The sequence below is a fragment of the Mugil cephalus genome, chromosome 4 (assembly GCF_022458985.1).
Source record: "Mugil cephalus isolate CIBA_MC_2020 chromosome 4, CIBA_Mcephalus_1.1, whole genome shotgun sequence".
Lineage (NCBI taxonomy): Eukaryota > Metazoa > Chordata > Actinopteri > Mugiliformes > Mugilidae > Mugil > Mugil cephalus.
Genome location: NC_061773.1, coordinates 14,854,921 through 14,876,874, shown reverse-complemented (window position 1 = coordinate 14,876,874; position 21,954 = coordinate 14,854,921). Strand labels below are relative to the sequence as shown.

Here is a 21,954-nt window from a genome sequence, read left to right as displayed (position 1 = left end):
AGTATGTAGAGTATGAACTGTCCTCAGTGTATGTATTCAGGTCAAGAATCTACAGTTCATTGTTGCAATTACTTTCTGTGTTTTTATTAGTGACGTCACCAGCGATTAGTCTGTGTCGACTTTACTTTCATCACATAATAGTTGACTTAGTTGAAAATCTAAAGTTGTGCAACCCCTAGTACCTACATTCAAAGTATATCTGCAGCACATTTAGTTTAGATTGAATATAGCCAGGCTAGCTTCTGTTCACAGTTTATTTTTTTTTTTGCTATGCTAAGCTAACCAGCTTTCTATTTAACAAACAGATCTTTTGGATGTTTCCTTTAAACATTTCATAAATGTGGGTCCACAAAAGTACAATTCAATTTTTTTTTTTTTGTTTAATTTTTTTATTTAGCTGCATTTTATACTTGTGCATGCTACTTCACTCCAGTCCAGTGCAGTTTAGGTTGTTCAATTAACAGCTCGACGATGAACGGTATAAACAAACTTATATCCTGAAAACAGCCAACATGCACAATGAATGATGTCAGAGCAGTCGGTCATGGAAGCCCAGATTTCAGATGTCAGTCATTTACAGCACAGTCTCACCAGCTCTGACTTTTTTTGTTTTTTTTTTTTTAGGAGCATCCACTCCAAGTCTTTGTCCTCCAGGTTTGGTCAGTGAGTTGGCCCCTTGGACACTTTTCTCACAATTCACACTAAAACTGAAGTCATGCTCAAATTTGAATATGACCCACATCGACTTGCTGATTTAGAAGGATCATGGAGGAGAATGTGATCAGATTAGATCTGATATGTAAACCCCGTCTTCTCTTCACAGATGATGCAGCTACTTCTTCCTCATCATTGCTGTATAGGACGGATGCTCCACGTAACTATAGTTTATCACTCCCCCGTCGTCCTCATAATCTATATCGTCCTCCTCAATGTCATCGATGTCATCATCGTCATCCAGACAGCAGCTGTCCCCGTCCGACCCCTTGGCGTCCTCTTGGTCGTCCCCCTCCTGCTCTGGCTTGCTCTCGCAGCTCATCCTCATCTTCCTGTGGTGGTTGTTCCTGACCGACGCCTCCAGGGCTTTCTGCCGCCGGTAGAAGTGGGAGAACTTATTGAAGATGATGGTGATGGGCAGCGCCACCACCAGGGTGCCGCCCAGGATGCAGCCGCTGGCCGCCAGCTTCCCCGCGACCGTGACGGGCACGACGTCGCCGTAGCCCACAGTGGTCATGCTCACGGTGCCCCACCACCAGCAGGCCGGGATGGTGTCTAGACCCACGTCCTGGGCACACAGTCAGAGAGCAGGAGAGTTTTAGATTAGTAACGTGAGATAAAATATATGATACCACATTCCATTAAGGTAAAAAAAATCCATTTGACAGAAATAGTGATGCAGTTAAGACCTTTCACCCTGACTCCTGGGTCAATGTCACTCAATCCGGACGCACAAACATTCACAAATATGTTTTTCTTCTTCTCAAATACAAATAATTTGAAAACTACTTTTTCGAAATAAGTATTTGTAAAAAACACGTTATTTGTGGGCTCCACCTATGCATTCCCATACAATAAAACAGTAAAAACAATATTTAATTCCAACAAATGGATGTGTATGACTACGTCCCTGATTCTTAACGGTCTCCATCACCATATTAAACCCTCCTAACCTCACAACCATCCTTATGAACCACCTTTGACCGGCCTGGCAGATCTTACTGGAGCAGAATCAGTTCTCAACAGAGTGACTCCAGACCAACTTTTCATTGCAAACATTTTGCAAAATGGATTTATTTTTATGTATACAAGCTAAACCACTGGTATCTGAACTTGTTAGGTTTGAAGACGTTTCATCCAAGTAGCTTCTTCAGTTCTAAAAGCTGTGGTTATACCTGGAACACCTATCGGTGGTGCACACCTGAAACTTTCATGACTTGTAATTGGAGGAGTTTGCCCAGATTTACTTGGGTGATTATTTCATGACCCATTAAATGCATGTAGCTCCAGACCTGAGGTGTGAATGAAGGTGAAACTTTTTCAGGACGCATGCTAAGATGAGGGTTTTACATCGATGGCATCCTTTTACCCCTCCTTTAAACCGTCTGTCCTGAGAGTTTACCATGTTCACCACATGGGTTTAGCATGCTGCCGTGCTAACGTTAAGCTGAGACTGATGGACAGGCTCAGACATTTGGTTATTGACCAAAGCCATGGATGAATTATTATTCTGACCCGACTACTGCTGTAGATAAAGGTCAGAGGTTAATAACACTTTACACTCAGTTTATACACAAATTCATGGCAATCATGCAATAGTTTGAAAAAGCTTAAGTGTCTGAGCAACTGATCATCCGGACAAAGTGACTAAAATGTGGGTAATCAAGACATAAAGTAGAGAAATAAACATCCCTCCAACTCCTTTTTACCTCTTCATATTCAGCGGTGTAGGCGATACCGGAGAAAACGGACACTCCGACAGCCAGGTAGAGCAGCAGTATGCCGACCTCACGGTAGCTGTGCTGCAGAGACATGATGGAGGACAACTGGTTAGACGCCATCTCCAGGTGGAGGATGGAGGAAATAGTGGAAGGCGGAATCCGACGACTCCGAGCATCAACAGAGCAAATCCACGAAACACAATAATACGCTCCGCTACAGGACGGGAACTATTTAGAAAATGTCCTGTAATTCAGTCTCTCTCCTGGGACGCTTGAGACAGAAGAGTAAAACAAAAAAATAAAACACAGGCCAGACCTATTAAGTAAATTAATTAATATAAAAATACCACACCGTAAAACACACACAAAAAAACAACATAAAATTAAATCCATAACTTAGAGTTAAATGTGATTTGGAAACATATTTGAATTGATTCAACATATTAATAATTAATATACCCAATATACTGTGCTTTTATTCTATAAAGTGACCTCCTACAAGTAAAAATTGTGATATTTAATCGGTAGGACATTCTTTTAAAAGAAATCTAGACTCATTAAACAACGAGGTACATTTTCAGATAATTATACAAAAATGTTTAAGCTGCAAAAAATTCTAAATGTTCATATTTGTGTTTAAACTGCATCTGTGAATGTAAAGATATTTATTTAATACAAAGCAGATAATGCATCAGATTTTACATTTAAAGCCCTTCAGTGGTTCACTAAATAACATGCTGCATCACAGGAGAATTCAACTATGTGAGAAATGGAGCAACAATAAATAAATGTAATTAACATTTGAATGAGCTTCTTCATATTTTAAAGGATTTGTTTTTATTTCTATATTGCATTTTAAAGTTAAATCTAATGTGTAATCTATTTGTTTTTCTATGCAGGACTAATGAGCACAGAGCAAATACACACAGAGCAGGACACTGTTTAGGTTACATCTGATGCATAAAGATGTTTCATACGTGGATGATCCTCTCCTCTTCGTTCTGGTGGACAAAGCAAACATTTGAGGCTGTAACGCGACCTACTGTTGTAATGAAAACCAGGAGGAGCTGCTCAGTGGATTCGGGTGTAACTGATACACTTAACAAGACGAGGTAGGGAATGATTTAGTCTTTTTGTCATGAGGCTGAACATTTATTTTTATTCTGTTTGGTTTATCTTGTGCTTCCTGTTTTTATTTTCAGTCTTGTTTTACTTCCTGTCTGTGTTTTTCTCACCTGTCTTATGATGTGATTGGTTTCTCCTCATGTGCTCCTCCCTCTGTCGTCTCACCTGTGTGTTTACATAGTCCTTTGTTTGTTGTCCATCTGTTGTGTTTTCCAGCCACTCATTGTCTTTCTCCTTCACACCTATTATTATTTTTCAGCCCTTTGGGCTTTCCACAAACTTGGAATAAACCTGTTGAGCTTTTCTCCGTTTGTTGCACTGCAGAGCAAAGCTTTAAGAAGTAGGTCCTGGTTTTCTTTGTAGTGTTACACATTAGGGCTGCACGATAACTCGTTAAAAAATCGGGATCTCGATTCACACATACACATGATCAACATTTTATTTCAGCATTTTATTTCACGAGTGGCATCACAAACAAATGCTCCCATTTCTTCCCGGATTTTTTCAAGCGCCCCTAAAGGCAGCACTACCGCTGACTCCTCCCTCTACCTACGGTAAAGCGTCTTTACAACACGTGATTCCGTCAGTGGAGGAAGCCCGTCTGCAGCTGGGTGTGTGGAAACAGTGAAGGAGAGAAGCAGAAAGAAGCCAGCGGTAAAGAGAGTTAAATGGATGGCGAAGAAACCCCAGGTGTTAGCGGCGAGAGTCACCTACAGACCCGAACCGAACTCATGGCCAAAAATGTGCGCTCCACATTCAAAGCAAATCTCAATGTTTGATACGCTACTTGAATGACCATATGAATATTTTTGTTTTGTTTTGTTTTAAAGTTCATCAGTGCAATAAACATTTTGTAAAAAAAAAAAAAAAAAAAAAAAAAAAAATTGTGCCAAAGAATAGTGATCTCAATTCTAGGCAAAAAGAAATTGTGATTCACATTTTTTTTTCTAGAATTGTGCAGTCCTAGTGTGTACTGTATATATTTATTATAGTTTAAAATATTTATTATTATTATTATTTTTAAGTTGTTGGCATAAAGAGAAATACAAACTGATTTTTTTTTTTTTATTATTATTGCAATAAGTAGCAGGTGAGGAGAAGTAAGCAGCAGCAGCAGCAGAGATGCCTCAAGGAAGTTGGGGAATCAATCCCTCGCCCTCAAGCTGTCAGGAGGTACCGGTCTCCATCGAGGTGACGATACGAGCTTAGTCCCGACCTATTCGTGGGCGTCCCCCTGCTCCACTGGCCTCTGTCTTGCGGATTCCAGCAGAGGAAAAGGTAATCCCACAAACAGGCAGGAACAGGAAGTGTCCCCACATTTAGGTAAACCCCCTCCTCCACTGTTCTCTGACTCACAACAACTAGTGGAGGAGGTGTCCCCAGACGTAAGTAACCAACCCCTCCACTGCTCTCTGTGTCGCAGCAATCAGCGGAGGGGAAGGTATTCTCACTAGTAGGTAACCTCCTGCTTGAGCTCTCTGTTGCATTCGTCAAGATAATTGAAGAAATGATTTCAGTTATCCCTGTATGGAAATTACGGTGTTACAGTGACAGGGAACAACAGAGCAAAAAAAAAAAAAAATACATTTTTTTTACCAATGATGATGATGTTCAGCTTTGAAACACCGGTACTGAGGGGCTGACTGTAGGGTTGTTGAAAGTTCTCCCTATTGCTGCAAACAACTCTGCGATGATGCTACGTTCCTCCGATTGTCTCTTCAGCTGCTTTTTAAAAGACGACACAATTATGTCTTCCATTTGTGGACCTCGATAGATCATAAGAGTCCACGAAGCTGATTTGGGGCAGTGCAGCCTTTTGCAGATGTCTTTCAAAATCGCCTTGTCCACGTCCTTCAGCTTGTCCAGGTTAATGTTAAAACCTTGTCTCTCGACTTCACCCCAGAGTTTGTTGAACAGCCTCTGGTGCATGGTGTCTAGGGTTTCTGCAGCACAGGTCCTCTTGGACTTTTTAAGGGCCCAGGAAATCAGGTTCTCTGAAATGCTGCTCACAAATATTTCTTCCAGTGTTGTGTCTATAGGCATGAAGACTTCCACAGGGTTGACCTCTGTAATGTCGGGCATCTGTGTTGGTGCAGGAGGTGACGCTTTGCGAAGTGGCTTTTTGAAGAAGCTCTTAGTCCTGCTTGTCCGAGATACCGGAGCAGGTTTCTCTTCCAAAGTGTCTGAGACATCACTTTTGGTAGACTCTTCTTGGTCTTCTTCAGTGTGTCTTGTGTCTTGGTCCAGGCTGAGTTCCTGCTGCAGTGGTTGATGGTTGCACATCAGTTTCTTCTTCACGGTGCACTCTTGTGGCATTTTAATGGTGCAAGCAATCATTTCATCCAATGTCAGGATTGCAGTGGTGTACCGTCTGTATGGAGTCGCACGGTAAATGCTACAGTAAATGGAGTTGACACACATTGCTCCTATTTCTCTGAACATAATGCTCTTTAAAGAGTTCAAGTTCTCCCGGCAAACCTCGTCTGGAACGTCCAGAGTTTGAGACAAAGCTCGAGGCAGTGCGTCCTCCAAACTGGACAACAATTCATCCCAAGGCTTGACTCCTCTCCTTGTGACATCTGCCAGCGTTGATTTTGTAATGAACGCCATAATGTCAAAAAATCTGATTTTTTTCCAGAATTGTGCAGCCCTAGTTCACATGCAGCTAATCAGTCCTGCTATTCCCCTCACAGATGATCACCACAGCACACTTTAGTTTTAGTTTTAATTCCCTTTATCTGTTTGGTTTGATGACGTTTATTGGTTGGCAATCTCTTAATTTTAATTTAGATTCCTGTATTGTGTATATGTCTATGAAGATTTAAAAAAATGGATGCATTAGTGTATTGTCAGCTTTTTTAAAAATAGTGACCTTTGAGTTGCCTAAATGATATTTAATTCTCCTTCATGTATTTTTATACTTAAAAATCATCAAAAATCCACCTGTCCATCCAAACGTGCCACACACCACATAAAATACACTAAATACTTAAAGTTACTTTAACCTTTCAGAGACCTTTCAGAGCACAGCAATTTTCAGTTCATAAAAATGCTGCGGCCACACACCATTCATCTCCTCATCCTTATTTAAAGAAACCATGGATCGTCTGTTTAAATGTTAACACCATCCTATGGTCTCAGACTCACCCTCAGTGTCGCTCCCAGGGACCGCAGGCCTGTCGAGTGTCGGGCCAACTTCAAAACTCTGAAGATCCTCATTAACCTGAACACCTAAGAGGATAACAGGTGGAGGATGAGTCTTGGAAACATCTGGAACAGCAGATACTGTATGATCATGAAAAGTTAGGACGAATTGCCTATATTTAGTCAGTTTATGGTGTCACACTTGATGCATTTTCATAGACATAGACAGAGATTCAAATGTTGTTGATCTGGCTCGGTACAGTGGACTAGCTATATGTAAAAGTGGGCATGGTGATGGTGGCAAATACTCCTTCAGGTATTTTTGCGGCGTACGCAGTTCAGTGTAACAGTGTTTTGCATAAAATCAAATGACCATATTCACCATAGTGATCTGTAGTATTAACCGGAGTACAGTTGTTTAACAAGTGTGCAGAATAAAAGTTTTCCCTTGTATTCAGACCAAAGTGTTTCCCTTTACTTGTTTAATATTTTTTTATTATTAAGCCGAGGCTGAATGGCAGTTCCTCTAATGTCCTCTAGACTCTGGATCCAACAGCGAGAGTCAGTCCCCATAGACCTTGATCTGCTCGTCTCAATGAGATATGAACTATCTAACAACCATTTATCAAATATCTGGAGAAACAAGACACCTCCATAACCCTTTATAGCGTGTTCAATGAAATACTTAGAGTATTGCTGTAGGCATGAATTTTTTCCCCAAATTTTCATTTTCATGTAAAAAATCACTGTCGGTGAAGTTAACGTATTACATATTCACATACAATACACAGACAGTATCTTTGACCTGTATGAGTCGTCCCAGGTCTCCCAGCTCTGACTCCGACCCCACGGTCATGTCAAAGAGCAGCGTGATGTAGATGGGAACCACAGACACCAGGTCAATGATATTCAGAGGGTGACGAAAGAACTTCTTCCTGTTCGGTGCGAGCAGCAGCCGCGTCACGACCTCAAAAAGATCAGAGATGGTCAGAATCTTCTGTTTACATTGATACCAATCAACCACGAACCAGATCTGATTTTTTTCTCCTCACCTCGAAGGTGAACCAGCAGGTGCAGAACACCTCCAGAGCCTGCATGGTTGGGTCCTCGATCAACTTCCCGTCAGAGTCAAAAGTCTGAGAGACAAGAGGAGAACAAATAAGGGTCCCGTTTTCAATAATACATTTAGTTTATTGACATTTATTCAGCATCATCAAGCTTGATAATTATAGATTGTCCTTACAGCTGACATTAAAATATCTGGGATGTAGAGTAGCTAAGAGAGTTCAACACACTGTATCTCAAAACAAACGCAAAGTAAGAAAATGTTCAAGAACATTCTTAGCCTGGTGAGTAAGATTTAGATCTATCTTAATCTCATGGAGCAATTATGTAGCATATTTTAACTAATACAAAGACAAAACACTCTACTGGATAGTCCTCCAACCAATCTGAGCCATCTTGATGTTAACTAATACCCCTTTCACATCAAAAATAGTGGGTTGACACCAGTGGTCGCGTTAACCAAATATTTTCCGTCTTTGACGGAAGACGGGGACAGAAAAATCTGGGGGCCATCCGTCATTTTAACAGATTGCAATTCACACCCCTGACCACTTGGTGGCAATGAGCATATTAATTGTGTGAATGCCAATGTCATGTGAGATGAGTGTCAGAAGTTTTTTTTAAAAAGTCCATTAACAATGTTGATGAAAGAGGTGAAAAAAGAGATGAAGATGAAGGACAAACTCAGCCCTTGACCTCGACGGAGCGAGGAAGCGGCAGCAAGGAGGTTAGGCAGGAATTAAAATTAAATGCTAATTAAATGCTGTAGAGCAACTGTAGAGCAACAACTCGGAACACAGTTTCACTTATACTTATACACATTGTTATATATATATATATATTTCTTATATTTTTTACATTCTTATTGCCTACATTGCTCTTTGTTCTTAACACTGGTACACTTTGGGTAGGAGCTGCTGTGACTATAAGTAATTTCCCCCTCAGATCAATAAAGTAATTCTAATTCTGATTTTCAGACCCAGGTCTTTGGTGTGCTTTCACATCACCAGAAGTCCCGGGTCTGATCTCCCCTTGTTTTTTCCCCCCTCTCAAACATTCCTCCCACTCAACTCATTCCACATTTAAGTACACTACACTGTGAAGTAAACAATGGACAGCATGGTGTATTTTTAACGCTTTCAGTTTGTTGATGACCTGAAGAATGGACCGATAAAACCCCCGCTCTTTCAAAAGGCTGCTGATATTTGAATAAATCACTATGTCCTGCACAGAGCCCCATATCTGCCGCCTAATCTCCTCTTCTCCTCGAACGCAGAGCAACTCGGTCTTGCCAGTGCACTGCGATGATCGATAAAAAAAATGTGTCATATCGCTATACAAACTGTATATAAACAGAGTCGCATATGCATTCTCCGATTGGTGCAATTTCCCAAGCATGATGTCGGGCTAATTCACCTATGCACTTTACCTTTACACTTTACCAATCGTGAAACAACACATTTGATTTGTTTGACTGAAAAAATGGACAAAAATCTCTGCCCTTCAGAGAACGGTCTCTTATGGGAGTAGACCAAAACTGTGCCCTGTTTTTGAGCTGGAAATTTTACAATGATACTGTCTGACAGGCCTGACAAAATATGAATGTGACAGTCATTGTATAAATTAATGGGTCGACGCAGCATTCCTGTTCACATCAAAGTTAAGCCAAGCTGTTAAAATCCCAGGTCGATTGCCAGGTCATTTTTCAGCTATTGTGAAAGGGGCTTAATTAAACAAAAACAAATGTTTCTCACTACTGCCAAGTTCTGATCGCGTCTCACAACCAGGTTCTATAAATTCAAGCAGTCTACCCATGCATGTGTGACTTCAAAAGTGCCACTGTGATATGGTCCCATCTTTGAAATAAGACGGTTGGTGAAATTTCCTCACTCCTGGATGTCAGCTGTAAGTGATATGATTAAAATGTGGAAGAATTTAAGAACAACCACTCAGCCATGAGGAGTGAAGAGTGGCATTGACGACTGTTAAGACTCATGGTGCAGCAGGACTTTCATGGAATGAGTTTCCATGGCCGTTGCTATGCTTCCAACTTTGTGGCCACAGTCTGGGGGAGGCCCTTTTCTATTCAAACATGATTGTGCCCCACTACACAAAGAAAGCACTATAAAATGTGGTTTGTGTGGAACAACTTAACCTCAACCCCATCATGCACCTATGGGATGAAATGGAACTGAGATTGCAGGCCGGACCTTCTTGTCCACATCAGTGCCTGACTACTCTACCCTGAATGCTCTACAGAATGAAGAATAGAAGCTGTTATATACAAAAGGATGACATACTCCATATTAAAGTACATGTGTTTGAGCACCATCTCATTACAATTGTCAAGGTTCTAGGTCTGTCTTTTATTTTGTCATCATGCTTTGACGTTTCCTGTTTTGTTTTGTCATGTCTCCTAGTTTCCTGTCCATCTTGTTTCCTTGTGGTTTTGTCATGTCTGTCCATGTCATGTTGTGTTTTCTGTTTTATTTTGTTAAGTTCCTAGTTTCCTGTCTTGTGCCTCCTTGTCTCTTGATTGTTTATTGGTTTCACCTGCGTTGACTGTCATGTGTTTCACCTGTGTCTTGTCACCCCTCAGTCCTCATGTGTATATATAGCCCTGCCTTTCCCTTTGTTCCTTGTCGCGTCGTTAATGTTACCCTCTGGTCTTCATGTCATGGTCCATGTTTTCACGTGTCCATGTATCCACGTCATGTTGAAGATTTCTTTTGATTTTTGGAATTTGGTTTTCCTGCTGTACGCAGCGCCTTTTGTTAATTATTAAAAACCTTTTGTTTAAGATCCTGCCTCATCAATAGTCCTGCATCTGGGTCCTCACCCAGAACCCTCCTCAACCCTCCTCTACATCCGTCCTACCTGACAACAATCCCTGTGGACGCATAAAATACTGTATGTGCTTTAAATAACTCCATGAGCTTCAGGAACTAGAACCTCTCGTCCAAATGTATTAAATGACTCCATGTTAAAAGCTCGGCTTCAGTGCTTTGCGCTCTCCGGACCAACCTGATACTCTGGGATGCTATTAATGCACATGGTGGCGATGGATGTGAGCACTACTCCGATGGAGAGCAGACTGAAGAGCTTGCTGGGGATGGAGTATCCAGGGTTCTCCAGCGTCAGCCAAAGACACTGCTTAATGTTCCCATATCGAACCCTCTGGAAATGCTGCATGTCCCTGAGAGGATGGACGAAGACGGTTACCAAACAACAGAACGAAGCAGAAACAGTTCAACAGGAACCACTCTCTCACCTGTTTAAGTCGGATATCTCGTCCACAGATGTGTCTATGCTGCTGACGTCGCTCTCGTCATCCCAGCTGCGATGCCGACTGCTCTCCAGCTTGCGGTCGTGGTAACGGTAACTACAGCAACTGTCCAGGAAGAACTCATTGATGCCCCAGTACTCGATCTCCTGACTGTGTAGGAAACAGGAGCCAAATCAAGTTAGTCTGAGAACCAGTTACAGTCTGATAGGACTTTAAATGACAGAACAAGAGCAAGCTCCACTCCAAATCCCTTCCAAATTATTACAGAGAAAAACGAGGAAAGGGATTGAATTTCGTTTGTTCCCTCTTCTTCTGAACAAGGATCAGTAAAAGTTAATTTATCTCTGTTTCACTAGGTCTCTGTTATGGAAAAGCAAACAGCAGCAGAAGACCAGCTGCTGTATCTGTTTACAGTGAACACATTTATGTGTTTAAGTCAAAGTAGTCACTTGAGACTCAAGTATCTGCTTTTCTGCTTCTCTTCACACCTAAGCGAAACAACTCCTGGTCTTTGTTAAACGTGCCGCATTTACGGAGATCAGTGCTTTCACAATTCAATGATGTCAAGTTTGTGTGTGCGCTGCAGGAAGGTGATGCTGACCAGACCTGAAGGAGAAAACGCACAGCTCCTCCATGATGTGAAGTTTTCCCGTCTGATAGAAGTGGAGGACGTATGGGAACAGGCCGGGGTTCCTGTCGAAATAAAACTCCTTCTGCTGCACATCATAATCATCACACACCTACAGCAGGGAGGAGGCCAGGATAAATAAGACAAATGAAGCAGATAAAGTCTAAAGGATGGAGAAAAGAGAGGTATTTGACCTGCAAACCCACCTGCAGTATATCTTCCTCTGAATCACACGCCAGCAGCTTTCCTAGCCTGGTGTCTGGGAACTTCTTCAGGGTGCTGGAACAGAGGCTCCTCTTCAGACCTCCGACATTCACGTGGACCAGACCTTCGTCAGGGTCCTGGTTGACCCAGCTGGGCAGACTCTCCTTCACCATGGTTATACCCGCTGAGAAATAACAGTGATAAGCTTAAAAAACTAAGCATCATCTTTGAACAGGAAGTAGTAGTTGTTGGAAAAATATCCTCATATATGGACACTGGGATTATTTCACTATTTATATTATAAAGTAGTCACCAATGTGTAACAATTGCAAACAAAGAATTGTAAGTCCCAGCGTCCTCAAACAAGCACTTGCTAATTAGCAAAAATTGATAATTTCTATAACTATAAATGTTAATAAGCATAAATAAATAAGATTTAACCTTTGCTGCCACTAGATGGCAGCAGACTAAAGCGTCCACTAATGAGGACAATGGGTTTATAAAACCTAAAACTTAACGTCCCCATATGAGGACGCAGGGTCTCAGGAGGTTAAATGATAATCAGGTGCTCTTATGAACAATGAAACTGTTCTAAACTTGCTATAATGATTCCTCCTGTCCATTCAGGCAAATTAAATTTTTCTTTCTGAATGTGTTTCTAGGGGAAGTGACAGGACCAGTTAGACAAAATAAAATTAAAATCTTCTACAGCAGTTGCAGCAGTCCTCATTATTGTTCCTCTGCTTAATCTCAGCAAGAACCACGAGGAGGGAACTTCACAGTAAAACCTGTGGGAGAAACCAAAATGACAACTGATCTACTCTGCTTTCCGAACAATCAACATCATCACAGCAGGACACTGACTTGGTATTTTCTTTGAGTTAAAAACTATAAATGCTGCTTTTATTTTTGGTAGAACTTGTTTGCAGTTCAGATAAATAATTGCTGTTCAGAAATGAAAAGAGTTTGCTGGGATGTCGCATTCATATCCACAACAGTAGCAGATCAAATATCAGACAGTCGACATGTTTAGCTCTAGCATTACTTTTTAGTCTCCATAAACAAATTCTTCATTCATGACACCTGTAAAAGGGAGACACTTTGTAGATTAAATGATATCAAAGCTTTAAGTTATGCCTGATGCATGGCTTGGCTGCTAGCTGTCTTTAGCCAACAAGCTTCACAAATGTTCAAAACCCTGACGCTAAGACCTTAACTTTCACTTGGAATGCACAACCTGATACCAGATTAGGTGATACATTTTATTTACCTGATACCAGTCAGTCTGAACTTTCCTCATCCTAAAGAGTTTTGTGGTGGAAAATTGGTCTGGGGTCTCTCTGTTGGTAACTGATTGCAAAGATCTGCTGGGTCAATCAGATCATTTGGATGGGCTAGACAGAATAGATAGACAGAAGGGTAACAGTAGTCGTATGTGTCATCTGAGCATTGTGGAGTTGAATTAGTTCACATCTAAATGGCTCTGATTGATTGAAGCATTTTTTATCTCTATCGGTTGAAACGTGCCCCATCTGGCTACTCCTGATATACAGTCCCATATACAATGTGTGGCACCTCCTCAGTTATTCATTGGTAACACGAATGTATAATTCTCCAGTTTCATAGTGTGTAGTCCCATTGAAACATGATCCATCTACTCTATGTCGTATTTGTGTAACCTCAGCCTGTACCTCTTTACATATTCACCACATGCCAAGTTAAGGAGCCACGTCTCTGTTCTACTGATTCAGAAACTGTGAGTAAAGTTCAAATGGTTAAATCTAGGGGACATAAATACCCCATCTTTGTTTAAATCTTCAGTGGAGTTTACTCCATTAGAAGAATAATGCTGCTGGATACACAAGTAGAGTAAAAGTAAAACTGAAAATTGCTTCCTACTGTTAGATATAATGCTTTAGTCCCAGAACTAAACACAATGTAACAGAGAGGTGGATGTTAATGTGCTCTTTTTTTTTTTTTTTTTGCTCTGCACTGAATCTGAGTCAAAGAAATAAATAATAACAGTGGATAAGCAAGAAGCATTAAAGTGTAATTATGTCCTGATTCAGTGGGGTATTTATCGATGTATGATTTTCAGAGTACATGTGATCTTTCTCGTGCTGATTCAGTTACATGAGAGAGGCATAAAAAACAATAACCACAGTATGAAGGGATGCTGAAACGTAAGTGAATCCCTTTTTTTTTAATTGTGAAACGGTATAGCTCATTCAATCTTTGTCTCATTATCTCACATTTATTCTCTCTACGTGTATTTATTTTGTAGCCTTTTGCATCCTAGTATTTATTCTACTCTTTGACTTTTGAAGTGTTATTCCTTCCGCTTTTGTGGACTCAGCTCCAGCCATGTATCAATAAAATGTCATCGATTTAATCAATTTAAATCATTTCGAAGCCTTGCCAATATACAGTGGGGGAAATAAGTATTTGATCCCCTGCTGAATTTGTAAGTTTGCCCACTTCCATAGAAATGATCAGACTCTGGTTTTTATGGTTGTTTACTGGTTATGGGTATAGACAGAATATCAGTCGAAAATGCATAAAAAACACACAATCTAAAAGTTATAAATTGTTATGTATTTTATTAAGGGAAATAAGTATTTGATCCCCAAGCACAACACAAGTCAGTACTTTGTAGAGAAACCTTTGTTGGCAAGCACAGCGATGAGACGTTTCTTGTAGTTGGTCACCAGGTTTGCACACAGCGCAGGAGGGATTTTGGCCCATTCATCTTTACAGACAGTCTCTAAATCCTTCAAGTTTCTTGGCTGCCTCTTGGAAACTCGGAGCTTCAGCTCCCTCCACAGGTTTTCGATCGGGTTAAGGTCTGGAGACTGACTAGGCCACTCCATGACCTTAATATGCTTCTTCTTGAGCCACTCCTTTGTTGTCCTGGCAGTATGTTTTGGGTCATTGTCATGTTGGAAAACCCACCCACGAGGCATCTTCAGTGTTCTTGCTGAGGAAAGAAGGTTTTTGTCCAAGATGTTACAGTACATGGCTGCATTCATTGGCCCCATAATGCGGTGAAGTTGCCCTGTACCCTTTGCTGAAAAACAGCCCCAAAACATGATGTTTCCACCTCCATGCTTAACCGTGGGTATGGTGTTCTTTGGGTCATACTCACGTTTTTTCATCCTCCAAACACGGCGGGTCGAGTTAATGCCAAATTGCTCAACTTTGGTTTCATCAGACCACAGCACTTTCTCCCAAGCCTTCTCTGAGTCATTTAGATGTTCACTGGCAAACTTAAGGCGGGCCTGTACATGTGCCTTCTTGAGCAGGGGGACCTTGCGGGCACTGCAAGAGTTCAATCCATAACGGCGCAGTGTGTTGCCAACTGTTTTCTTGGTGACGGAGGTCCCAACTGCTTCCAGATCATTAACAAGCTCCTGCCGTGTTGTTTTAGGCTGCTCCCTCACCTTTCTCATCATCATCCTCACTCCATGAGGCGAGATTTTGCGGGGAGCTCCAGACCGAGGACAGTTGATGGTCCTTTTATGGGTCTTCCACTTGCGAATAATGGCACCAATAGTTGTCACCTTCTCACCAAGCCTTTTGCTGATGGTTTTGTAACCTATACCAGCCTTGTGCAGGTCTACAATCTTGTCCCTGACATCTTTTGACAGCTCTTTGGTCTTGCCCATGGTGCTGTAGAAGTTGGAATGTAAGAAACTGATTCTTAGAGCAGGTGTGCTTTATATACATGACGAGTTAAGATCAGGAGTATTGGTAATTAGTTGACTGAGCACAGCTCCGTGCCACATGCGCACCAGCCAATCTGTAGGAGCCTGAATTCTAAGTGAATTGTTGGGGATCAAATACTTATTTCCCTTAATAAAATACATAACAATTTATAACTTTTAGATTGTGTGTTTTTTATGCATTTTCGATTGATATTCTGTCTATACCCATAACCAGTAAACAACCATAAAAACCAGAGTCTGATCATTTCTATGGAAGTGGGCAAACTTACAAATTCAGCAGGGGATCAAATACTTATTTCCCCCACTGTATAAACTCTCAGACCGGAGGGGCTAAAGAAGATGTAGAGGCTCACTGAGTTGCCTTTTTACCTTTTTAATGGTTCAGTTATGCGACGACGTAAATATGTTGTGAGGAAATTGATTACACACAGACGTAGACATTTCTCATTGTTAATACTTTTATGTTGTAGAGGGCAGTAAGACGACCAGTAGGGATGTGTGATACCACTTTTTTCCATTCAATCCCACACCAAATATTACCAAGGCTAATATCGATATTGATATCGATACCAATGCGATACTGACACTGATACTTTTAGACGCCTACTTGACTTTTACAATGAACAGTTGTGAATGTAATTATGTAAAATGATTTTCTGTATAAGAATTGAACAAGCTGCAAATATTAGACTTATCTTTAATCAGAGCAATTAAAGACAATCTGTGCAAACCAACAAGTGAACTGAAAATCTGAGCAAATCACATCAAAAAACAAAAAACGGAAAACAAAAAACAAATCTCTTTGAAGCAAAAATGAAAATAAATGACAGTCACTCTGACTTGGATATAATTCTTTTTGGACCAGACAGGGAGGTCTTCAGGTTACAACTTGAACTCTGACAACAAAGGTCACATTTTACATCCTCTCTGAAGGCCTTCATCACAGGCATTTTCCTGTGTGTGTGTCTCTCACACTTTTTATTTTTTCTTTCTTTCTTTTCTTTTTTTTTTTTAAATAATTGATTACAAATTTTGTGTCATAAAATTATTAATGTTTCTTGTGAAATATTATTTGGTATCGATATTTTGATGCGAAGATCAGCTCTAAAAGACACACATCTAGATCGTTAGTATCGATAAATCTTCCTAATGAACCTGCCAGAATAACAAAAGAAGAAGATAAAGTGGTTGTTCTTGTACTTACTAATATTAAAACTATGACTCAGTGGCCTATGAATCAACAGACTCAAGGGCACATGCAAATCATGATGCTAAATACTAGCATGGCGCTACTGTCATGCTAGTGTAGTATACTAAACCTTTCCAGCATATTTATAAGTAAACTATTTGTTTCTGAACACATACATCTATAAAACTAAATCCGGTAGATTCCTGTGCTCTTAGAGGGTGTTGGCAGCCTTTAGAAGTGGTTAGTATCACAGTAACTACATACTACAAATACTAATATTAATGTCAACTAACAGCTAAAACACTCGAGGAGGCCTTGACATGTACAAACATTTTGATCTTTTACTATAACTTCTGTGCTAAGCCGTTTAATGAAAATACAGTTATTAAAACTGACCTAAACGCCCACAGAAATGTAGTGGTCATTTTGTATCTTTGTGTGGGATTTGGCATAATTACCAACAGAACACAGAGTCAGCGTTGTCCTTTAATTGCCGATATGTATTTCTGACAGGGGCTGTAAACATTATGACATTAAAAGTGCAGCTTCATAAGACCTTTCTGAATTACAGCCAGCGTGAGGTCAAGCTCCTGCTGCTCTGTCATCTTCTTTTCAAGCTGAGTCAGCAATCACTAAAACCCCCATGGAGAGTTTCTGAGGATGAGGAGGAGGCTCCGCTGTAGTTTGAGCTTCTTTTTTGGAGCGTGGGCACTCTAATTCCATCTGCTCCGCTAAATGCACTTCTACAACCAGGCGGCCAGACACTAATTTGATGCACTGGACTTTTTAATGTTCACCACACCGTTCGGCGAGCATTGGTTCAGAGCCAAAATGCTTTTACAGGATTTCCGAACTAAAGTTTTGTAAAGTTTTACTTTAACGGAAGGTTTCACTCAAAAATCATTTAATTTTCTTTCTCCACCATTTAAACAAGTTCCTCCAAGTGATCAGTATAAAAAAAAGTAAAACAGCGAACACGGGAGTGTCCAAGTCTCCCACACATGCTCATTTACTGTACTCCCAGTACCAACTCCCACACGGTGCAAGAAAAACTACACAAAGAATGAATAAACAAGATGAATAAATATCAAATCACAGTGAACTCTTAAACTGTGGAAAGTCTTGTTTTCAGCCACTCTCAAACGCCCCTACTGTTTCCTAAAATATATTTTATATTTTCTAATATTATTGCCAGGAAAACACAATTCAGCTCAGTTGGCAAAGGTTGGTTTATTATTGCTTAGCAACAAGTCAAGTTTCAGGGACTGGAGATGATATATATATATATATATATATATATATATATATATATATATATATATATTAGCACCTTCATATGTCAGTGACTGCTTTCAACTTCATAAAACTTTTCTCATATTGTCAAGCGTTGTTGTTGTATTTTGCTCCTGATCAGAGTTAAATCCTCCTGCTGTTAAGATCCAAACAGCTGCTCTCTGTCTCTCTCTGTGTCTCTGACATGACTGATGTTCTCTCTCCTGCAGTAAGTGCCTCTCCTCAGATAAAGTGTAGCTGTAATGTGATGTAATGACGTTATACAGTCTCTGAATGCAGGACGTAGGAAATGGCCGGAGGAATCACGGGCAGGTGTTAAACCTAATGTGGACGTAATGGAGTTTCAGACGGAGCGGTCTGACTTCATCTGTTCTCCGATCTTTCTTCCTCTTCCTGCTGGTATTTTATCAGTTCTTCATGTCCCGGCTGAAGGTCGACGGTGGCCGTGTTTTATAGGGCGCATGTTGGCATGTGGTCGATTCACAAGTACATTTCTTACCTTTAAAGTATAATATGTCTCAGTTTAGCGTAGCGCCTGTTGTTTTGCATCTCTTTGTGTGGTCCTTCCTTTTTTTCCCTTTGTTTTTAGGAGCACTTCATACTTACGTTTTGTGTCTCTTTTTAGTGATTTTTATCTCATGTTCATGTTGTTTCTTTGTGTGTTTTTTTGTAGTTATTTGTCTCTTTGTGGTCACTTTGTGTTCTTGTAACATTGTTGTGTCTCTTTGTAGCCAGTTTTCTTTGCTCGCAGTTGATTTTTTTTCCTGTTTGTAGTCATATTGTTTAGCCTTCGTATTGTCTTCCCGGCAAACAAGCAACCTTTTTCCTCTCTTTGATTATTTATAAAGCCTAAAATAAAATGTATCACCTAATTCTGTGTTACACATTTATAGCCAACTAAGTATATTGTATCAGAATCCGTGTGCAGTAGACCACATCTGTATCATTATGTCATATAAAAACCTTCGAGACTCCGCCTGAAGAGTAATATGAAGGTTGTGTGTTTTATTTTATTTTTTTTATGTTTTTATCTGTTTGTAGTGTTATTTTCTCCTTTATGTTTATTTTCTCTCTTGCGGACAATTGTGGTGTCTTTGTAAATGTGTTTGTTTCTTTTTCTATGTTTTTTCCCCTCTGGGGAAGCTAGTCTGGCATAGTCTTTGGATTTCATTCATTATATGCTTTATTTTAACCAATAAAGATGAACAGAAAAATACCACAGCATGCATTTGGATAGTCCTCAAATTAATCAGAACTAAAAAATAACTATGTGAATTTATGCAGTTGAGGCATTCTCAAGAAATAATCAGTTTTAATTGTTTGTTCTTTAAAGTTTTTCCTCTGTCAATGTCTTTTACAAGCACGATAGTTGACTCTACATGACTCGCTTCTTCGACAGCATTACTTCGTTGTTGTTACTCTTTTGTGTCCATCACCACGTAAAGCCCAGCCCAAACGATGTGACTGGACCTGTCGCAGATCTTTGCAGGAGCATAATCCGTACCCAACAATAATACAACAATAAGACTCCAGTTCAGACCAACTTTCTGTCACAAAAGAGGAAGAGGAAGTAAAATGTGCCAAAGAATGAAATGAAAATCTCCACTGCAAGTCCAGTTTAACTTGTAAAATGTTTATCTTTTTTGGGGGAAAGACATTCAGGCTTTACTTTAAAGCATTTACAGGCTTTCCCCCGTCAAACTATCTTGTGCCAGTTGAGCCCCTGATGCGATTAAATTAAAGTGCTTAGTGGAAATGGGTGTGGAGAAATTCCTGCACAAAAACCACAGACTTAGCGATGCTGGTTCAGTCACCCTGCGGTTATCTTTCTGCCAGAGGCAGAAGTATATTCAGCTAACAGATGACGGTTTGATATCACACCGGTAGTTACCGCTTACTGACAAAGGTGCCACCAAAAAGGCAGGGAGAGATTTGCAAGCTTTCACTTTACTGAGTGTGAAATCCCTTGTAAGAGAGAGTCATTAATACAGTAATGAATTGAATTGAGGAATCAGCATAACCAGAAATGTGAGTTCTGTGTTCTGTGTGAGTTGTTCAAATTAAAGATGTATTCAGAATCGTTGCTTTCTGTCTCTGATATTAACTTTTTATACCAACAAACAAAAGGAGAAGACATGACAGCGTGACTGTGTGTGTGTGTGTGCCAGTAATCACATGAAGGACCATGCTGAGCTCTCATGGGAGCCGCCATGCTGCACATACAGAAATAAAGTTGATCTATAATTCAGCACTGCTGCTTGAAATCACAGCGGTGAAAAGAGGCAGCCTCCAACTCCCTCAAACACAAAACAATTCACACAGAGAAGTCAGTCACTGAAACTTCACGTGAGGTGAAACAGACTCAGAGTAAAACTGATTAGCTCAGCTAATTAATTCATTCGTTGATTCATCTCCATGAACCATCACAAGCTTCAGCGTGAGCACAGGGAGTGTCGTTTATCATGACTTACCTCTGAGCCCTGTCACGATACTCTGTCATCACCGGATCAGCATCCTCCTCGCATGTCTCACTCATCCCATCATGCGCTGATAAGTTTTACTCTTCCGCTCCTAAAACGAATTAAACTGACTCCGAGCTTCCCCTGATAAAAAACCTCTACTTCAGCCTCCTCTTTGCCTCCAACAGCGCAGTGTCCGGAGGAGATAACAGCTGTGGGAGCGCAGCTTCCCTCCATCCGATCATCTGTCTGTCCGTCCTCTAGCTCGGTGTAGGTCTTCGGCTTCCTCCGTTTCATTCCGGAAGTAGGATCAGATCTCCGGACGAGGACCAGATATAATTGTCCACTTGCCAAAATAGTTTGTGAGCGACAGTCCTGATCTAAATCCTCCTTCGTGACTGGTCTGTTTAGAGGATGTGGTTTGTGGAGCTTGATTAGACTGAATTAAACTTAGCTGACTCCACTCCAGTGTGAAAATAATAAGAACATGTGTTCTTTCAGTATTAGTCTACTAAAAACCACAGCCTCCACAATGGAAACATTTGTGGTAATATCTTTGCATCTTTGTGGTATTTTTTATTTCTCTTTGGTCGTCTAGTCTATTTCTGTGTCTGTCCCAGTCTCTTTGTAGTTAGTTTCTGTCACATTGTGGACGTTTATATTTATTTTTTTGTGATAATTTGCACCTTTTGTGGTTGCTTTGTTTTCTTGTTGTGTTGTAGCTTCTTTGTGGTTGTTCCTGTCACTTTGTCGGTTTGAAGTTATTTTGGTCTTTTTGTGAACAGTTTTTTTTCTTTTGGTTGTTTCTGTCTCTTTATGATCGTTGCTTTGTGGTAATTTTTGTTTTGTTTCTATTTCCTTCTTGTCATCTTGTCGCTTTTGTCATCGTTTCCGTCTCTTTGTAGTCATATTTATATCTTTGTGGTCAGTTTTGTTTCTTTGTAGCTGTTTTGACTTCCACAGTGCAGGTCTAATGTACCAAATGAACTGGCCTGGTGAGTGTACTGTACCTGTTTTTATGTCGCATTTGTGGCACACGGTTTAATCATGGAGATATTTTTAAAGTCTCCTGATGTCTACACTATTTCAATTATCTTTAGGTTCTTAATCCAATTTCCTACCATTTTGCATGATTGCAATATTTGTGTTATCTCACTACTGGGGCTTTAACACAGTTTAGCCCTTGATGAAATTTAATGAAATCTCAGGTGTTATTACATGAACTCCTGAATTTTTAATCAAAGCGTTATTCCTCTATGGAGACACATTCCTTTAGATTCCCACTAACCAGTACTGCTGACATTTCATTTTTATCCTCATTAAGATAAACTTTACCGAACATTAAAACTTCCTAACACCCACAATGCATGACATTTTAAAAAAAGAAACAGGCTGTGAAAG

At 40.3% G+C, this 21,954-nt stretch overlaps 1 protein-coding gene across 2 annotated transcripts; it reads right to left on the bottom strand.

Annotated features, from left to right (window-relative positions):
• Positions 1-365: 365 nt before the first annotated feature.
• si:dkey-43k4.5 (potassium voltage-gated channel subfamily S member 2) lies at positions 366-20,923 on the bottom strand. 2 transcript variants are annotated; one of them, XM_047581891.1, is made up of 11 exons: positions 20,566-20,923; positions 12,597-12,675; positions 11,890-12,071; positions 11,662-11,795; positions 11,041-11,205; positions 10,794-10,965; positions 7,757-7,840; positions 7,510-7,671; positions 6,708-6,791; positions 2,424-2,516; positions 366-1,282 (listed from the first exon to the last, which is right to left on the bottom strand). In XM_047581891.1, the coding sequence occupies exons 3-11, from the start codon at positions 12,058-12,060 to the stop codon at positions 833-835; spliced, it is 1,515 nt and encodes a 504-aa protein (XP_047437847.1). In that variant the 5' UTR covers positions 12,061-12,071; positions 12,597-12,675; positions 20,566-20,923; the 3' UTR covers positions 366-832. The 2 variants fall into 2 exon arrangements, with proteins under 2 accessions (XP_047437847.1, XP_047437845.1); XM_047581889.1 differs by lacking the exon at positions 12,597-12,675 and having other exon boundaries at positions 20,566-20,921.
• Positions 20,924-21,954: the final 1,031 nt, after the last annotated feature.

Bases quoted from the DNA above. Each gene is read 5' to 3' on its own strand.
- si:dkey-43k4.5 (XM_047581891.1), bottom strand. From the start codon at position 12,060: ATGGTGAAGGAGAGTCTGCCCAGCTGGGTCAACCAGGACCCTGACGAA. The intron at 11,206-11,661 runs GTCTGGTCAGCA...TTTCCTACACAG, and splicing joins CTGTGCGTTTTCTCCTTCAG to TCAGGAGATCGAGTACTGGG. The intron at 7,841-10,793 runs GTTGGTCCGGAG...CTTGTCTCTCAG, and splicing joins ATAGCATCCCAGAGTATCAG to ACTTTTGACTCTGACGGGAA.